Source organism: Theobroma umbraticum, unplaced genomic scaffold (assembly GCF_002168275.2).
Source record: "Theobroma umbraticum cultivar Fairchild unplaced genomic scaffold, ASM216827v3 scaffold_56.0, whole genome shotgun sequence".
NCBI classification, from domain to species: domain Eukaryota; kingdom Viridiplantae; phylum Streptophyta; class Magnoliopsida; order Malvales; family Malvaceae; genus Theobroma; species Theobroma umbraticum.
This window is the reverse complement of record NW_018397256.1, coordinates 9,271,294-9,289,910: the sequence shown is the minus strand read 5'-3', so window position 1 is coordinate 9,289,910 and position 18,617 is coordinate 9,271,294. Positions and strand designations below refer to the sequence as shown.

General features: G+C 35.2%; 2 protein-coding genes across 3 annotated transcripts; both read right to left on the bottom strand.

Moving 5' to 3' along the window:
* Positions 1-457: 457 nt before the first annotated feature.
* NADP-ME1 (NADP-malic enzyme 1) lies at positions 458-4,982 on the bottom strand. Its single transcript, XM_021420076.2, has 19 exons — positions 4,689-4,982; positions 4,346-4,466; positions 4,182-4,256; positions 3,872-4,023; positions 3,690-3,795; positions 3,499-3,564; positions 3,211-3,306; positions 2,967-3,038; positions 2,782-2,865; positions 2,611-2,709; positions 2,355-2,402; positions 2,187-2,240; positions 1,997-2,095; positions 1,839-1,928; positions 1,643-1,720; positions 1,426-1,500; positions 1,228-1,318; positions 855-983; positions 458-762 (listed from the first exon to the last, which is right to left on the bottom strand). Exons 1-19 carry the CDS (start codon positions 4,838-4,840, stop codon positions 674-676), a joined length of 1,776 nt encoding a protein of 591 aa, XP_021275751.1. The 5' UTR covers positions 4,841-4,982; the 3' UTR covers positions 458-673.
* A 1,060-nt stretch (positions 4,983-6,042) lies between these two features.
* On the bottom strand, positions 6,043-18,617 carry LOC110410911 (putative RNA-dependent RNA polymerase 5). 2 transcript variants are annotated; one of them, XM_021420849.2, is made up of 19 exons: positions 17,922-18,617; positions 17,663-17,798; positions 17,418-17,547; positions 17,026-17,100; positions 15,947-16,130; positions 14,858-15,056; positions 14,646-14,733; positions 14,381-14,524; positions 13,867-13,914; positions 13,710-13,781; positions 12,899-13,005; positions 11,847-11,995; positions 11,310-11,532; positions 9,827-10,052; positions 8,819-8,964; positions 8,062-8,224; positions 7,578-7,713; positions 6,532-6,665; positions 6,043-6,418 (listed from the first exon to the last, which is right to left on the bottom strand). In XM_021420849.2, exons 1-19 carry the CDS (start codon positions 18,256-18,258, stop codon positions 6,182-6,184), a joined length of 2,934 nt encoding a protein of 977 aa, XP_021276524.1. In that variant the 5' UTR covers positions 18,259-18,617; the 3' UTR covers positions 6,043-6,181. The 2 variants fall into 2 exon arrangements, with proteins under 2 accessions (XP_021276524.1, XP_021276523.1); XM_021420848.2 differs by having other exon boundaries at positions 6,532-6,707; positions 17,922-18,616.

Genomic DNA, 18,617 nt, shown 5'->3' with positions numbered 1-18,617 from the left:
AGTTATTTCAAAAAATTACATTTACGTTATAAATAGATTTTTTTATTTATTCATTTATTATTTATATTAAATATAATATAAACAATTTAAGTAATTAACTTTTTAAATTTAATAACTAACATTTTTCAAAAAAATATTCTTTTTACGGATTTAAATCTCATAATTTATAAATATTTAATTTAATTTTTTATAATTTTCAAATAATCATTAATTTACAATCAATAACTTGTAGATAAATGTTGAAAATTATGAACCATCCTAAATTTTATGATTTTTAAAAAAATTAGACCATAAACTTCTTACTAAACCATAAGATGATCTTAAAATCAATTTGAATTCGTAAATCCAACGGAAATCATTGCGGAGAAATCAGATCGATTCGAATCCATGGATCCACTGAAGATCATTGTTAAGAAATTGTAAATGATAAAAGAGAAAAAAAAGATACGATAATACGGAAGGTAAATTACACAACTATATATTATTGGGCTTTTACAAAATAAGAACATACAAACGCCTCATTGTCCGCTGCAGAAAAACTTGTCAAACACTAACAATACAAGTTTCGATTTCCCAACCTTTTTAGTCATATTTCCTACCCGACCTTATTTATTAGGCAACATGCGGGCACAGCTTGAAGCTATACGAAATGGAGAGGAGAATCTCTGACTATTCACCGGTAACTTCGGTAGATAGGAGAATACATGCAACTCTCAGCATACTTGACAAGATTGGCAGGACGAGGGAGGCGTGTTGCCACACCTATAAGGCATAATTTGAAGTAATGTCAATGTTTAAGAGATAAAACAGTTTTGACAATTTCAGTCTGTAAATGTACTAGAAATGTCGCTCACCAAGTTCATATGCCTTGGCAGCCACGCTAGCTGCTATATTAGCTGAAATTTTCCTTATATTAGAGAATGGTGGGTAAATAAGCCCCTTGTCATAGTTTTCCTCAGAAACTTGCTTAGCCAAGGCTTCGGCTGTTACACACGAGACAGACAAGGACAATATGCGGTTAAACCCCCCGGTCCCTTATCAACACTTAAATTCATGTGGAGATTCTAAATCACAGTGAACTCCAGTATTTGTCTGCTGCTAAGATTTCTTGTTAGGATAACGCATCAAAAAATATGCCACGAGTACAGATAACTTTCAGTCTAGTAAGCAAAAGAAAAGGCGAGACAGATTATTGGTAATGATGTTTTTATATAACTGCCAACTTACAGGCTGCCAGAAGCATGTCATCATGCACGCGAATTGCTCCAGAGATGACCAAACCCAAACCAAATCCTGGGAAAATATAAGCATTGTTCGCCTGAATTTGGAAAAAAGAAAGCACAGAGCTCAGTCCCTGATATTCAATGGATATCCCATATGGGAGAATTTGCTAAAATGTACTAAATTATCATAAAATGGTCAGACCTGGCCAGGGACAAAAACTTTGCCATTGTATTCAAAAGGATCAAATGGACTTCCACTAGCAAAAATTGCACGGCCCTGTAAGATGTAAATAAAGGCAGACAACAAACATTAAGGATGAGATTTTGAAGCAAATAGGGCACTCAAACTTCCCAGTAGCATTTTCACCTAAGTTTTGAGGTGTAACAAGAAAGAACTACCAAGTGATTAAGAATTTTACCTGACTCCATGTATAAGCTTCTTCAGCTGTGCACTCAGATTGTGAGGTTGGATTGGAGAGAGCCATAACAAGAGGTTTCTGCATGCGTCATAGATTTACAACAAAGTAAAACTTTTTTCTGGCTGACACAGTTTTAACAGAAAGTATACAGATATCACTTTTCTTTGCCTATTGACAGAATGAATAAGTAGAGTACCTCATTGAAGGAGGACAGGGTCTCAATTATTTCCTTTGTAAAAGTTCTTCCCACTCCGGATGACCCAATCAAAACTGTTGGCTTGATTGCCTGAAGAAGAGATAAGTAAGCACCGAAAATTACTCTGAAAATGGTAACGTAAGCAACATTTTTCTTACCTTGACAGCACCTAATAGATCCTTAACAGGTTCATGTTCATGAGCCCAAGGTTTCTTGAAGTGTTGAAGCGACTCTTTACGAGAGCTAACAATCAGTCCCTGAAAGATAATTTACATCCTCCTTGGGTGAAAAGGGATTTCATAGGATATATTTTCCTTTGGCAACAATCATGATCAAGCTTATCTATACCTTTGAGTCTACAAGCCAGACCTTCTTACGGGTCTCTTCCACGGGAGCTTTTGTCTACAGATGTGATAGGAAAACCAAAGCCAGCACGTTAATAATCACTCCAAACACCACAACTGAATTAAGAAAAACTACAAAGATCTGCAATATATATAAGTAGCATGCTATTACCTGCTTTGACATCTCAAGAGCTATAAGCTCTGCTATACCAGTCCCAGCCTGCAACGGTATGATAAAAGCAAGTCTAAGTGACTCAATTAATACAGACTGCTGAAGATTAGAGAGGCATTGGAAATTGATCGTTTTTAAAGTTAAATCATGTCACAGAGAGAGCAAGTTTTTCTTTCTACAATTATTTCAGCATTTTTGCTCCCTTCCCCTTCAGCAAAAGCTAAAAACAATGATGAGGCAGAAATGAGAATCTTACTTCCCCAGCACCAAGGAACAAGAATGTGTGGTCAGCTAGAGAACCACCAATCAACTTCAATGCTGCAACAACCCCAGAAAGAACAACAGATGCTGTCCCCTGCACCGAAAGTCAATTGTAGGTTAAGAAAACCTAAACAATCATCCTTATAACGCTGCTACTACTGCCAACCTGTATATCATCATTGAAGACAAGATGGGTTGTGCCATATTTTGCAAGCAATGTAAAAGCATTATGGTTTGCAAAATCTTCAAACTGCATAATGTCAAAAGAATTAGACATGGTTAGCAACTGCAAGAAGAACATCACATCCCTAAAGTTTTATGAAAAAAGGGAAGTCTCCAAAGCATGAATACCTGTATAAGAACTTTTTCCCCATAGTTCTGCTTGACAGCAGTCATAAATTCATGTAGCAAGTCAGCGTATTCCTGAAATGTAGTGAAAATAACCTCAGTATCATATAAGCTATGCTTCACCAACCCACTCTCAAACATTCCACTTTTTTTTTTTTTCTTTTGTCTCTCAAAAGATTCATATAAGCTATGCAGTTAAAAATATTTACAACTAAAATCCACCAGAGGTATGGAATAGTTGTCACACCTGCCCAGTTGCCCTCCTCTGTCTAAGCCCTATGTAGAACTCATTCTTCAATAATTCCTCATTATTTGTGCCCACATCAATGGTCACAGGCAAACACTACAAAACAGAATCAATTATTATGAGAGTCAGAGGCTAGCTATGATGGCATCATTGGACTTGATATTTACTTTCAAGTTTTAGTTCTACTCCTTTAACTATGTTAAACTTCAGCCTGAGAACTACAAATATAGATCTCAAGCTCAGCAATTGAAGATATTAAGGATAAAATGCCAGACTGGAAATGCTTACCGCTGAAGGACGAACCCCTCCAAGTGCTGTGTATAAAGACAATTTCCCAACTGGAATTCCCATCCCCTGAATTTCCAACAGAATCATGCAAACTAGTTCAACTTTACAGTATAGAATCCCAAAACTGCAAATTAAACTAAGTACTAATAAAAATGTTACTAATTGACAGAAATGATCTTAACATAATTTACCTGACAGCCAAGATCCCCGAGTCCCAAAATACGCTCGCCATCAGTAACAACAATAACTTGAATACTCCTTTCAGGCCAGTTCTTCAAAACATCAAGAACTTTTCCCCTGCAAATTAGCAGATTAAGTCGAATCTAATCCACTTGGAGGTGCAAATTTACACAACAAAAAGAGACATTCATACTTCTCTTTCAAACTTATGTAGAGTCCCTGAGGACGCCTGAAGATGCTTCCATACTTCTGGCAAGCTTCACCTACAGTTGGAGTATAGACAACTGGGAGAAGCTCCTCAACATTGTCAATTAGAAGCTTGTAAAACAGTCTTTCATTTCTTTCCTGTTAAAAGTGGAAACATTTCTCTGAACTGATCAGGAACATTTCTAATGCCAAGTTCAATCTGTTTTTAGCAAATTACCCAAAAAAAATAAATAAAAGAGAGAGAAATACACAATTTCAATGCCTAAAGTGAATAAAATCAGAGGTAAAGGAGAAACCTGAAGCTCCATCATGGCCATGTATTTTTGCAACGGAACTTGATATTTCCGGATACTGTTCATCAATTTGTTCTCCTGGTTTATAGAATAAAAATAAAACCTCAATGAATACTTTTCAAACGCAAACATGTTTGGATAAGAAGGGGTCTTGCAATTAGTATAACCTGAAGTTGTTGAGTGACAACAGCAGGAGGCAGTAAACCACGCAAGTAGTGAGAATCCCTCTCTGCCTCAGTGAATGCAAGCCCTTTGTTATGGTGTGGATCCCTCAACAATGAATATCCACTACACCATGGAATCATATAATACCATCACTTAAAGTTCAGACTGAAAACAAAAATTATTTTACCAACTTTCTTCCGAGCCTTCTAAACGGTTTTAATGATCATTTTGATTACCATCATAAATTGGTAGTGAATTAAACCAAACGGAATGATGTTTGATCACCGATCACACATGAAACCACACTAAAACAGAAAGAAAACTACAAGGCAGAAGAAAGGTGACCTGGAGACAGAGTAAGTCCAGGGGGTGACGAGTTGGTCCTCAGTGGCACAATCCTCACCGTAGACATCCTCAACGCCACCGCCAACGGTGGATTTGGGATCCATGTCAAGCACTGATGCCCCGCCTCTTATCTCCTTCATTGTGCTCTCCATCCTTTCCTGTATTACTTCACCTGATAGTGCACTTTTTCTTCTCTAGTCTGAGAGATTCAACTGGATATACTACAAATATATGATCAATCACTGGCACTTATAAAAACTTTAGGTTAGCTGTTTTCAATATAGGATCAATCAAAAGTCAAATTGAGGACTTTAAAAAAATCAATGTCATTGTCATGCGCTAGGAAAAGATGCTGAAGACCCCATGTGGAAAAACGGATAATTCAATTCTTTAAAGCAGTTTATCTTTATGAGATTCAGACAAAAAAGGAACCGGGTAGTGTACCTATACGCGTGTGTGTGTATATATATATATATAGTGTTCAAAGGACAACTAGGAGTATATTGTCAGCTAAGAAGACAGCAGGGGGGTTCTTGTCTTATTTGGGAGTTGGGCACGTCTGAAATCTTAACTTCAAGATACTCAGTAATAATGATGTTCGTGTTTTCTTTTGTAAGGTTTTTTATTTTACAGCATGTGTTGGAGAGTGGGTGGAAGCAAGGACCCCCCCATTTTTTTATAGTTCAAAGATTAATTAGTGGAGGACAAACATGGAAGAGGAGAGGCGGCTAGGCGGGGAATCTGGACCAACGTGGTGGCTGCTAATTGATGGTTGGAGAGATTGCCACAGATTGGTCAGTTATCCACAATGGGAGGCTGGACCCTCGGACCCTGATTTTTAGCACATTCACTCTTTCGATCTGCAATGATTCGACTATACTACTGGATGTATTCAATAATACAACGCCCTTTTCGGGTCCCATTCAGTTTTTTTTTTTTTCTCCCACATTTTCCATCCTCTTCTGAAAAACCATGTTTCATTCTTCATTTTTTTCTGGCTTTCTTTTTTCATTTTTCACTTTTTATTTGATGAGACATAGAGCTAGCTTAAATTGACGAGGGTTGTCCTCTGATTAAACAAATAGAGGCTGTTGATCACCACCGACAGCCGTTGGGACTGGTCATGACACGTAGGTGTAAAATAAACAACTTGGCTCCCTCGCACTAACTAAACCAATTTCTCTTGCAACCAAAAAAGGCAAAAAAGGAGGAGATGGGGTTGTTTCCCCACTTGTTTGGCTGCTTTATCTCTAATTAATGTTTAGCTTGGATAAGGAGAGTAGACATCCTTTTCCCACCAAGGTCAACACTTTCGAGGGCTTTTACCCCCTACAAATTAAGAAGGAACAAAAGGTGATAGAAAAACCATAAACCATAAACTTTGAGCGAGATGATGAACTACATATGATCCTATAATACATCATATTTAGGTTTCTTTTTAACTTGGAAAGATTTGATACCGATGCTATTAGACTATTACACACAGCATTAGTTCACGGAAAGAGCTCTCTCAAAACAGAAGGTGCACATGACAATGTCTTTTCCCCTTGCTCCCAGGCATACAAACTTAAGAGGGCTGAGCCTGCCACTTTCCAAGCAAATCCGCATTTCCTCACGTCATCGATTCTGATGGCATAATCATAGGAAATGTTGTAAATGGCCAGCGCCTCCTTATAGATTTGGTCCAGAGGCCTTTGTCTCTGCTCCAACTCATCACCTCCATACAACTCCTGAACAACAAGAATTTTGAGTAAATAAAGAATCGGGATAAGGGTTACTGAGAAGAATGACTTGTATGCTAACAGGGACGTGGCAGTGTACAGAAGCAAAGCTTAACGATCACCTGCTTGTATTTGTTATAAACTGCATCGGCAGCCTCATCCCTCAGTTCTTTGCTCTTGCCATCCAGAGTTTGCAGAGTTTGCGTCATGTCTTCCCTATACTGCTTATAGAGTTCAGTCCATTTTTTTCTGCAATCTTGGGGAAAACCAACATCGAAACAAGGGAGCTTTCGGACTTCTGAATAGGATAAAGACTAAAACACATCATCTCCATAATAGTATAACACAAAAAACTAATAACACGTTTGGGTGAGGGAATGGCTAAGGAACTTCTGTTGTTATTTGATTGTGAAATGGCTCAAGAAATACTCATTGTGAAATGGTTATTTTCTAAAATCCTCTAAAACTAAGGAATAGTTAACACCACCCTATATTAGCTATTCCATAAGTGAGGAATAAACTCAAAAAATAATATCAAAATACCCCCTACAAGCTTATAAATTTACAATTTTATTTATATAAAATATTATTTTTTCTCTCTCCTCCTCTCCTTTATTCCAACTTCTAATAAAATATTAATATTTAAATTATTTATTATTAATAGTTTAAATAAATAATCAATTATTACTATTTAAAAATAAAATAAAAAATAAAATAATACATCTAAACATTTAATTCATTGATGAGTGCATAATCCCCCTACTTAAAAAATAAAATTCAAATCCCCTTTTCTCAATTATAACTAAAAATTATAAATAAGATATTACCATTTAAATTATTAATATTTTTATTAATTATAAATTATTGATATTTAAAAAATCACATAAAAATAAATAACCCTATATATAATAAAAAGTATTTTTATCTTTTTATTTTCCATTCTTTTCTTATTTCAAAATTATTATTACCATTTAAACACTATAATAAATTATAATAATTATTTATATCCCATTTTAATCATAATATCAAATTACATAATAACTATTTTATTTTATTTTCACGTAATAATTATTTTACCTATTCAACCAACCAAATATATTGCTTTGACAATAATGCTTTAATGAAAATGACACATAAAAACTTCCATTTTGATGAAGATAAACTTTACCTTTCCTTGGCAGTTCTTCTCCATATGATTTGACAAAATCATAAATTTTTCCCAATATAGAAGTAGATTTGAAAGAATTTGGCCGTTCCAAATAATGAGGAAATACATCTGCCCTCAATTCTGGTGGAACTACAATCTATTTGGAAGTAAGGGGAAAACAAGTTACAGCAGTTTTCAAGGCAGCAGCAATTACTTGCAAGTAAATTACTGTTAGGAGGTCATGAAACATGCAAAAAGTCAACAAAATAGCTACGCATCAATTATTCATGTACATATAATTTACAAAACACCAACAAAGAAGCAACCATCTCCCACATATTTCTCATGTATCAAGGCAACAAACTAAAGCATTACTGATATAGTTAAATGCCAACCACTAACTGATGAGAATTTTGTTATTGGCTTCACATAAACTCAAGAGAATGGCATTTACATGGGCTAAAACATCAGCTACCCCAATCCCTTGACAAAGAGACTCACTAACCTTTTTTCCAGTCTTTGGTGCATCCAAAGACTCATAATATAAATCAATCAAACGTAGTAGCTTCTCCTTCAAAAGAAATTTCTCTGGAGAGTTACTATCTTCCACTGTCAGTAAACGATCCATTACTGCCGTACAGTTATCCGATGCAATGCCCATAGCATTACTGAAAGCAGCCAAAAGCACCTTTACATCAGAACCAAAACTGATAACTTGAATGATATCAAGACCACACTCAGACTCCACCAGCCTATACCAGACACATTAGGAACCAAAACCAAGAGATCCCTGACCCAATTGCCATATCATATTTGTCATCAAGTCATGAAGCATGAATTATGGAATTTGATCAAAGAATGATAACAAGTTAATAAAATACTACTAAATGACTTTGAACGGGTCTCCAATCTTGGCATTTGACATATCCAAGAACATTTTTTATGGCCTCAAAAGTATTTGAACCTCTAGCTGTGAAGCAAGTAAAAGAACTGCTTGTTTTTCAAGAGAGTTTTAAGGACTTCAGCTGACAAGGAAAAACCTAGTGTCCTCTGCATAATTTCAGATAAAAAGGAATTTCTACTTATAAGAGTTCAATTTATGATAACATTAATTAATCAGAAAGAATGTGATGACTGATGAGCAGTACCACAATATAATTCAAGCAAAAATCAATTCACACTTTCATAGCCATTAACATTCCAAGTCGGGATGCTTAATCGTGAAACCAAAATGTTTCTGAGAAGTACAGTCAAGTGATTACCTTGGCTGAAACCTAGTTCTCAAGAATAATTTGAAGAGCTCATCCTCCAACTCCTCATTTGAAAACTCACATGGTCCCTTAGTGGACACTCCACAAGTAGAAGAATTTTCCATCCAGGGTTCACTCACTTTGAAGTAATCCAATAACTGAAGATAGTACAACAATTGGCAGCTAGTCTCAGAAAACATCAAAATAATGCCAAATATAGACAAAGCCTACAATTTATTGTAGGAATTCAAAGTTGTATCAATATCTGTTTAACATTAAATTGTATTCTAATTAAAAACAAGATTCCTCTTTTTTGAAGGGGAATGCCAAACTTCATGTTAAAATTCAGCAGCCAAACATTACATGAAAATCGCCCAATGGACACAGTTGCAGCACAGAGTTTGAACTATCAGAAATATCTCTATATTATAGAAAAGTTATTTTTGGCAGGTCAACTTAAAATTAAGTATGTGTTTCAGCACAAAGGAGGAGAGAAAATCTTCAACATGTTTCATAAAATATATATATATAAATATATATATGGAAACAAAGGACATTTAGATGCATACACTTTGTGTGTGTGTGTGTATCAATACAGCTTAAAGTTTTCCCTATATAACCAGTATCCTTTGCACTCATTATCACCAGGAATGCCATTGACATCTAGGTCAATTTAAAAAAAAAAGCTGTTGACAGCAGTTACCACCAACAATGTAGGAATGTAAGGGGATTCAAGTAAATGCATATTTAAGAGAGAGGGGTAAACTGAAGATCAAACTAAATATTACCTTTCAGCATATACTGAGGTATAAAGGATGTACACAGTTGAAATATGTGCAAGAATATAAAAATAATAATAATTAAATAAAAAGGCTTGAAATGAAGACACAAAACGATAGTTACCCATTTAACCATCTATTAAAAAGAAATAATAATGAGGGTAGCAATCAGGGCGACTGAAGAAACAGAAAAGAAAAAGGGTAGATAAACTCTTCAACTATAAACTAATTCAGAACCAACCTGGGGATTTTTTGATACAAAAAACATATCGCCATCAAAATCACCCCCAGCCATCTCATCAGCCAAAGAACGTGGACCTTTACAAGGAAAGAATATAGCATACTTGGCATGTCCTACATATTCATTCAAGGATTCCACATATCTAGCATTTAGCAAATGTACATCTCCAAAATGTACACCAGGTTGGCGGAACACTAGCACTTTCCCAGAAATCTGTCCATTGTCCCTATACATATCATCAGAGAAGACAACAGACTATCCAATCATCAACACAGGACATACTTGTCAACTTCCATGCAAATAGTTAATTTTGATTTAATAGATTCATCTGGCTGCAGAAAAGAGTTAAATTTCTGTCCAAAATAGTTGAGACAATGTCAAGGAATCTACCAATACAACAATAATAACATAATTTGACCAAAGATCTATGGGGCCCCAAATGATTTGCCTTTCTCTTATGCATCATAGACCTCATAATGTTTCAATGTCTAATAAAGTTCCTATAACAAGGATGTGTAAACAAAACTAAATTCCAATCAGTGGCAGGAAAGAATCAGTACCGCAAAGTATCTAGCACAACTGATAGAATATCTCAATATAGTTTTCAAAAAAACCAAAAAAATTGAATATCTCAACATCAGTGCATGCCATCAGAGGAAGGAAGTTCCAGCTCTAGTGCACCTTAAACTGTAAAGAACATTATGCAGCAATATTTTTTATTATACCATACCAGAGAATCTGTCCCAAGCTGTGAACACCTTTCTAACTAAAAAAAAAACTCGAAGAGTCAATACTCTCCAACACTCCCATTCCGTCTATCTCTTTCCTTTATCTATTCTTCTGTCAAAGATTAGTTCAAATTTGAGATCAGACGATCATATGTTATGCCTAACAAAAAGGAGGTAGAATTTGAGTTTAAGAAATAAAAGCAGCTCACATCATTTCTAACATCATCATCTGTAAACACACTGCCCATATTAGAGATCAGAGTCTTGAGGTCAGTGGATACGGATAGTTTATTTCTTTTCAATTGAAAGACATAGAGACACAGAGCTGGCCTCAGAATATGATGTCCTAATACATGTGCAAAGATGTAAAGCTTCCCATTATCGCTCTCTTTCAATGTACACATAAGCATAACAGAACTGCTCACATTACACATTAAACCATATTCTACAATCAGTTATATCAAAAGCTTCTGAGATTTTGCATTCCAAAATAGAAAAACTCATTCCTTACATTTTATTTTGAGATGCTACGAGGGATTCCAACCTTCAAACTTGTAGCTAGGACTTGAAATTGCTAATTGAACTTTGCGGTGAATACCAGCTAATGTAATTGTACATATCCTCTTACATTTTCTACTGAAGAACATATTCTATAATGGCACCTCTGAATATTGCGGTTTAAAATTGTTATCATTTGTTGTGCTACCATTAAAAACATAATGACAAGAACAACAGAAAAACCCCAACTTACTTACAAGATAATGCTGACTTGATCACTTTCTAGGACTCCAGTTGGATCGACAGTACCCATTAAATAATAAGACTCAGTCATAGGGAGCTTTCCTCCTAGAAGACCCTTCCTTTCTTCATTTAACATTATTGACATCCGATGTTGCAAATATGATTCATCAAGGGAAATCCCCGATAAAATCATTTTTGCTGCACCGAAATCATCCTTGCCACCATTATTAAGAGAAACTGCATGTGATAGTTATAAGATCAATTCAAAAGGTGCTGAGGTCAGCGAGAGGAAGATAAGCAAAGAAGTATGAATGATACAAGACCATTGTTGACATGTAGATCAATTTTGAAGGAGATCGTGCAAAGGCAATAAAAGCAAAAGGACATTAAAAACAATTACACTAGAATGGTATTTCATTTCTAAAAGAATATAACATAGTCACATTAAGCTAGTATAATCTTCAAAACAAAAAATTGTAAAGCAAGGAAGGAGGCATAATTATTTTTTTAACATGCTTAAGTCATGGTGATATGGAAGTTAACAAAACAACCTTTAAGTGCTGTGCGTTTATTGGAGAAAAGACTCTGTGACTCTTCTAATGCATTCTTCAATATGTCCATAAAAAAGTCATCCGGGACACCTCCATAGCTAAGGAGTGCAATCAAATTCCTTGAAAGAAAAGTTCTCTTTGGCTGATTGCTGCAGGAGATAACACAAAAACATCACCCTAAAATGAAACGAAACAAAAACAAGAGGCACTCACAGACTATTAAATTTCTCAAGGTAAATCCATCTCATCAAAATTGAGCCAGAAATAAAACAGTTTAACGTCTTCACTTAGGCATTGGCTAATCGCAGGATTCAAATACTTTTATATTGGAGCTGGAAGACTGATTTGGGCAAGAATAACATGCACTATCTTATGATCTGATGTTAAGTTCTAGGGATTCAAAATGATATGAAGTCATTGGCTTTAAAATAGGGCTTTTAGCCCATAAATTAGGAGGGACACACAAGCACTAGAGTGATCCAACTACAAATCTACCAGAGAGAAAGACCTTTAGCTTTCATATTTTGCCTAATTTAGGGCATGTTCTTAATTGCAATTGCAAGCTTCAATCTATGCCAGCTACAGTTCATCCTACCATGAAGCATTCACCTCAAAAGCAACCTAAAGCGAATGCATTGAATGTGGCTGTTAAAAGGCCACACAAAAAGCATGGTTTGAGGCAATAAAAGACAAAACCACTGCTGCAAAGACAAGCTGTCCGAATGGTAATACTACATTCAGAAGGTTATCAGAGTATTTTAGTACATCTAATTTTATCTATTGAAAAAATATTTTGACAGACGTGTATTAAGGAATTATAAAATAAGAGATTCAATCCTTTTCCTTCTTTCGCTTTATTTTCCTTTCAGGAGATTCATTTAAGTTCTCAGGTTGTTTACACTCCCCCCACCTCCCACAGCCAAACTCATCTCTTCTATATTGAACCCAGAATGCATTCATTTGGCACTTATCAAGAGATTTGGGAAAAAAAATACGTTGTAACGTACAAGTACATCAAATGGAAATTACATGAATTATACAATAGCAGGTACCTTGTTGCAACTACTTCCAGTGAATTCCTTGTGTACATGTTTGCCAGATTTGGATCTGGCTTAACTTTAATCATGGAAGGACGAATTTGAATGGTTCTGGGTGGAAGCTACAAAATTTTGGAATAGAAGTCATTATAAGCATGCAGCTTTTGAAAAGCATTCAGAAATCATTAGCCAACTAAAAAATGTTACTCACAGTAGCTAAGATCCTATACAACAACAAACTGATCAGATACATAACTTTCAGTATAAATTAAAGTGGCTAATTTATAAAACCATATATATGAAATGGGACGTCCAACTTTTGGATGCCAACCTGTCATAATGGTCGTCCACCCAATCTACTATATATGTTATACCTTCAAATATTTCCAAAAAAAAAATTCATACTAGAAAAACAAGAGTAAAGCTCACATACCAATGTAGATTGACTAAAACATTTTTTAAGGGAAATATGGCATTTGAGGTGGCATCAATCCTGATTTCAAATGGTATTAGATTCAACACAACTAGATTCTCAATGTACTAACTGGTACAACTCCTAAACCCTAAACCCTTGAACCAAGCTAATGGTATCTGCAGCCTTTGCTCAGCTCTTTCATTTTTTCCAAAATTTTTAAGCATTTTGTTTCATTGGTAATTGAACTAGTATGGTCTACTTCAGAATCTACTCCTACAAAGAACTAATCATCAATTTCTCAATTCAAGAGGGACTTTCAGATGGAGTAAGCTTGTTCTAATTATTCTAATTACAAGGGAAAGTTCATTGCTTTTTATAATTCCTCAAACATCAAAAATGACAAAACTATACCTTTTTATTGACAAGTAGGGTTCCCTTGACAGCACAACCTTTGTTAAAGAGGCGGAACTGGATCAGCAAAGGCTAGAAAAAAATTTAAAAATGGAATAATAATCAATAAATAAAATTTAAAAAAGCAAGTACCAGTGGGTTGTTAAAATGCACATACCGGTACTCTATAGTGAGATTCTGTTGATTTCATGTCTGAGAACTTCCCCTAAAGTCCATTGAGATGAGGAAATCTATGATCTTAGAAAATGCAATGAATTGAAAAACAGGTAGCAGTAAAAAGATCACAAGATGACATAATAACATCCCAGCCATGAAATAAGGAATATAAATGGAAACAAAAACCTGAATAAAATTGACAAAATACTACCACAAAGAACTAAATGGAAAAGGAATAGTTGGAAGCCATGCCTTTTCAAATTACCAAGATATAACAAGAATGGCATCCATATTATCTGAAACTTTGTATAGTTTTAACCATTCCAAGATTCAAAAAAAATAATACACACAAAACAGATTAAGAGTTCTAGAGCAAAAGCTGTTTCGTATTTATATATATCAAACTGATTCTTGTCATGCATACCAGAAAGATGAATTATTGGGCAAATACTCTGCAATACTTTCATCTCAAACAAATGTATAACAAGTAGCAAATCAAGCTGCTAATCACCAACCATATCATTGTCACCATTCAAAACGTTTCCTTTAAAGACATTCTTTGGGCATTTCAGAGCCAAATCTTCTGATATATAACCAGTTCCATCCGTGTGAATACAAGGTTCTCCATCTTTTTTATAAACATAATTTCCATATTTATCCTGCAATAAGATTTTTTTTTTTTTGGCTAAAATATCAAATAAAACTCAGGAAAAAAAACATGAGAAAAATCTATAAGAAGGGAGACTATATTTATTCAAAACTTTAAGCCATAAATCTTACCTGGCAAGGTATATCATTTATCACCACAACGTTTACATCAGCTAAATCAACTTCCAGCTTCATGGTCTGGGATAAGATCAGCGACAATCTACAGCACAAAGAAAAAGAAGCTTTTCAAATAACAAATAAGCAACTGCAAAAATGCCTCTCAGAAAAAATTGAAAAAATTCAAAGGAATAAAAAAAACATGCAGATTTTGTATTATCACTGACCTGGCCATATACTTGGCCATATTTGATACAGTATGGACATGCATAAAGACACATCTGGCTTCTTGTATTGTTCTCCCAGACAAAACATAATCTTTACCATCATCAATAGATGCATTTGACTCCAATCGAACAAATAAGCACCTAACAGATGAGGAAGTCGGGTCTTTCTTTCTTGCTTCTTTGCCCCCATCCTTAAACACTGAAAATTTCACCATATTTGGTACAAAAAAACTAAATTATCATTCTCAAAAGTTAGGAAAAGATGACATCATAAGAGTTGAATATATTGACTTGGATAACATATATTGGGGCATGTTCAGTATCATACCCAATAAGTAGGGTAGTCAAAATTTTTTCAATGATATAGATTTACCAGAAAAATGAGAAGCATAGGATCGTCAATAACTGAAATGATGCAGATAAGGGAAATAAACATGTATGTGCAAGCCAGGACATCCACACAAAGCTGCAACTGGAAAATAAGAGCAATCCTTTCTTCCATGCACATAGACAACCTCAAACACCCAGGATTGCAATGGAACAAAAGTCCCACCTTTGTAAAGGGACTGAAATCCCTAGTTGTTGCAACTTTGATAATCCTAATTATCATAAAAAAGTATGGAGTGGCATGGGAAAATAAACAAATAAACGAATAATACATTTCATCACCATTAAAATGGGGAAACTATCAAGTAAGATTGTAGCAAACAATCAATTTCATGATCTAAAAGCAGCTCTTGCTGCATTGTTTTGTGCTAATTCTGTGAGACAAGTTGAATAAAACACCCCACCAATGAACTGGACAAAGCAGATATTCTTCAGCTGTAAGATAAGAACAAGAGATACAACTCAGCTGGCAGATCAACCTTTCGTCCACTCTAGCAGAGGAGCACCTCAGGGACATGCATGCCTAAAACAAATTCAGAGATGAATACTGCTAGCAGAAAATATAAGAGATCATTTGACATGCTGGCTTGAACAGGTAATACTTGATGTATGCTGAAATAACAACTATAATAATCTGAAAGGACAAATAAGAACACCAAATACAAAACTCATCATTACAAGAGTGTGGTGTAGAAGACTGACCAAAAAACCGGTAACGACGCAAACCAACAAGAAGTCCTTCTAATGCAATTTTCGTGTACTCAGCATAACAAACATTGCCAGCTGAACTTTTACCATTTGTGACATTTGTAAACTTCACGATGAGAATATTCTCATCTCCTAAAACCCTTTGTAGATGATTTCTACTTGTTTCCAAATAAGGCCCCTGGAATAAAGCACATGAAAACAATAATAAATATAACGCAATACAAACAGTGAAATAAATTAAATCAAGGAAAATATTGTAAAAGAAAACTAATGCAAAAAAATAATTTACAAACAATGCACTTTATGTTACTACTATTTGTGGAACTCTCAAAATTGATGTAGGTCCATCTCCCAGCAACTGATTCCTCCTCAGTAAGGGAGCAAGAGCAGAGCAAAAAAATGATAACTCAAATTTTAAACTAGGAATATAGCATCAGACTTACACAGATAATATAAGTGCATACCAAGACAATATAATTAATATTTTCAGCAACTCCCTTCAAGTGTAAGAATAACAAAATCTCAAATTTAAAATTTTTTATACAATGAGAGAACCAAATTGAAGTATTTGATTTTATCGTAGGTGAAAAGAGTGTAACCCCACCCCACCACGAAAATAAAATGTTTCCTCAGGTAAAAGGACAACACAAAAAATTTATACAATAAAGATAGCAATTTAGGTGGAAAGGCTTAATGTGATTGGCTAAGTGAATTTTCCCATTTGAAGGGAACATGAAAAACAAAAGAAAACTAAGATAACTAAAACTGTTAGCCAAGGTTGTTAATAAAGAGAGTGCTATCAGCCACATAGTATTAAAGGAAAAAAAGAAGAATTACTATCTCATGATATGGAATATGAGTTTGGTATGCATAAGAGATATAGGCTTAAAACTGATAAATCGTAGTTAAACTGCCTTCAATACCCACGTAAAGATCTCCAAACCAACTGATATTTGTTTCTACAAGTGTCATGAAATTCAACTCAAACCTTTTGTCCTTTCAGTGTAAGTTAACATATATGCATGCACAAAATCAAGGAAACATAAGACCTTGAAGAGCAACTCCAAATTTACCTTGAACTGACAACTCCCATTTGCAGATACATAACAATGGTACTTATATGCCTTTCCAGACTCCCAATCAACTGACTGCAAGACAATGGAATGGAAGGGTAAGGGAGAAGGACAAAGAGAAAATAATCAATTGCATAACGCATCACGTGCGAAGAGGACAATGCTCATATGAAAGAGTGGTCTAATTCACACTCCAAACTTTTGAAACATCCACGCATTCCAATCTCATAGAACATGCTGAACATGAAAACCTGATTGTGTGACAAATCTTAGTTGATACCGACATTTACATTTTTCGAAGTTCTGGTTTTTTCATAAATTAGCATGCGATGTAATTCAGAATATAGTTAAGAGTTAAAGGCAAATAACATTAAAAAAAACTGTTATGCTACCTTACAACGATCATCTGGAATGATATACCGTTGGCCCAGAGTAACCCAGACCTCTTCCTCAAACTTATCCATTGCCAAATCTTTTAATCTTCGAATTCCATTAGCTGTAGTTACTTCTTCCAACGTTTCCCTGTGGTAAAAAAGAAAAAAGAGACAGTGAAAAGAAAGAACTTATCTTTAAAAAAAAAAAAAAAAAGCTAAACTTTTCGAAATCAATAGAAGACAGGTCGGTAGAAAACACTTACGAGCCAATGTAATTTAAAATGAGGAAAGCTTTTCTAAACTCCAGCTCCCCCAAAGCCACCAACTGAGGGCTAAACCTTTCTTCTTTGCCAACATTCAATGAGGAACTCCAAGGAGGACCAATAGTGGTAACAACATCTTCGCCCCAGTTAATCATAAAACCAGCAACCCGCAAAACAAAGCGTCAAAAAAACCATTTAAAATTAAAAAAAACTAACATTTCCATTTTTAAAAAGAAAAAGAAAAAGAGAGGGATTTAACCTTGCTGCATCATAAGATGGCAAGTTTTGGAGGGCGAAGAAAAGGGACTACGATTTAGTCTTGAAGAAGAAGGACTTTGTCGTTTTAGAGTGTCCTTATTGTTGATGTTGTTTAGTTCGTTCCTGATCATGTACATGACAAATCCGTCAAATGAAGAACGAATTGGAGTCCGTTGGATTTTCTCTAGAATCCTTAAAGATGGTCCTTCGCCTGTATCAGCAAGCGCCTGCCTCGTCCCGTAGAGAAGTGGCGGTTGGTCCTGCTCACGACAGATTCTGGAGATTGCTCCTTCCACCGTTTGGGGCAGAGCCACGTTCTCATAAAAATTGCTTCCCATTGATGAAATTGATCTTTAAAACAACTTTCTCAAGTTCTGGGTTTGTGAAATGAAAAAGACTTTTTTATTTCACGGAGCAACGAATTTTCAACTTTCTTCAAGAACAAAACAGAAACATCTGATCTCTTCTTCAGTCTCGAGTATTCACTTAACCCCCTTCAACGGAGAAGAAGAGCCGATCAGCTCTATCACCTTCACCAACCAAACAGAAAGAAACCAATACGTTTTCTCTAATGTAGAATGATCTCCTTCAAAACATACTCTTAAGGCTACCGGCCAATCTTATTCGCTTCTGCTGCTTGCGTCTCCAAGGCCTGGAATAAGTAATTTTCTTGTGAAATTTTGAAATGGAAAAGTAA

Coding starts and splice junctions, on each gene's coding strand:
- NADP-ME1 (XM_021420076.2), bottom strand. CDS start 4,840: ATGGAGAGCACAATGAAGGAGATAAGAGGCGGGGCATCAGTGCTTGAC. Junction 2,096..2,186: donor TCTGGCTTGTAGACTCAAAG/GTATAGATAAGC, acceptor ATTATCTTTCAG/GGACTGATTGTTAGCTCTCG. Junction 1,721..1,838: donor CCCTGTCCTCCTTCAATGAG/GTACTCTACTTA, acceptor TGACGCATGCAG/AAACCTCTTGTTATGGCTCT.
- LOC110410911 (XM_021420848.2), bottom strand. CDS start 18,258: ATGGGAAGCAATTTTTATGAGAACGTGGCTCTGCCCCAAACGGTGGAA. Junction 17,548..17,662: donor ATTTTAAATTACATTGGCTC/GTAAGTGTTTTC, acceptor TTTTTACCACAG/GGAAACGTTGGAAGAAGTAA. Junction 6,419..6,531: donor TTTATAACAAATACAAGCAG/GTGATCGTTAAG, acceptor CTTGTTGTTCAG/GAGTTGTATGGAGGTGATGA.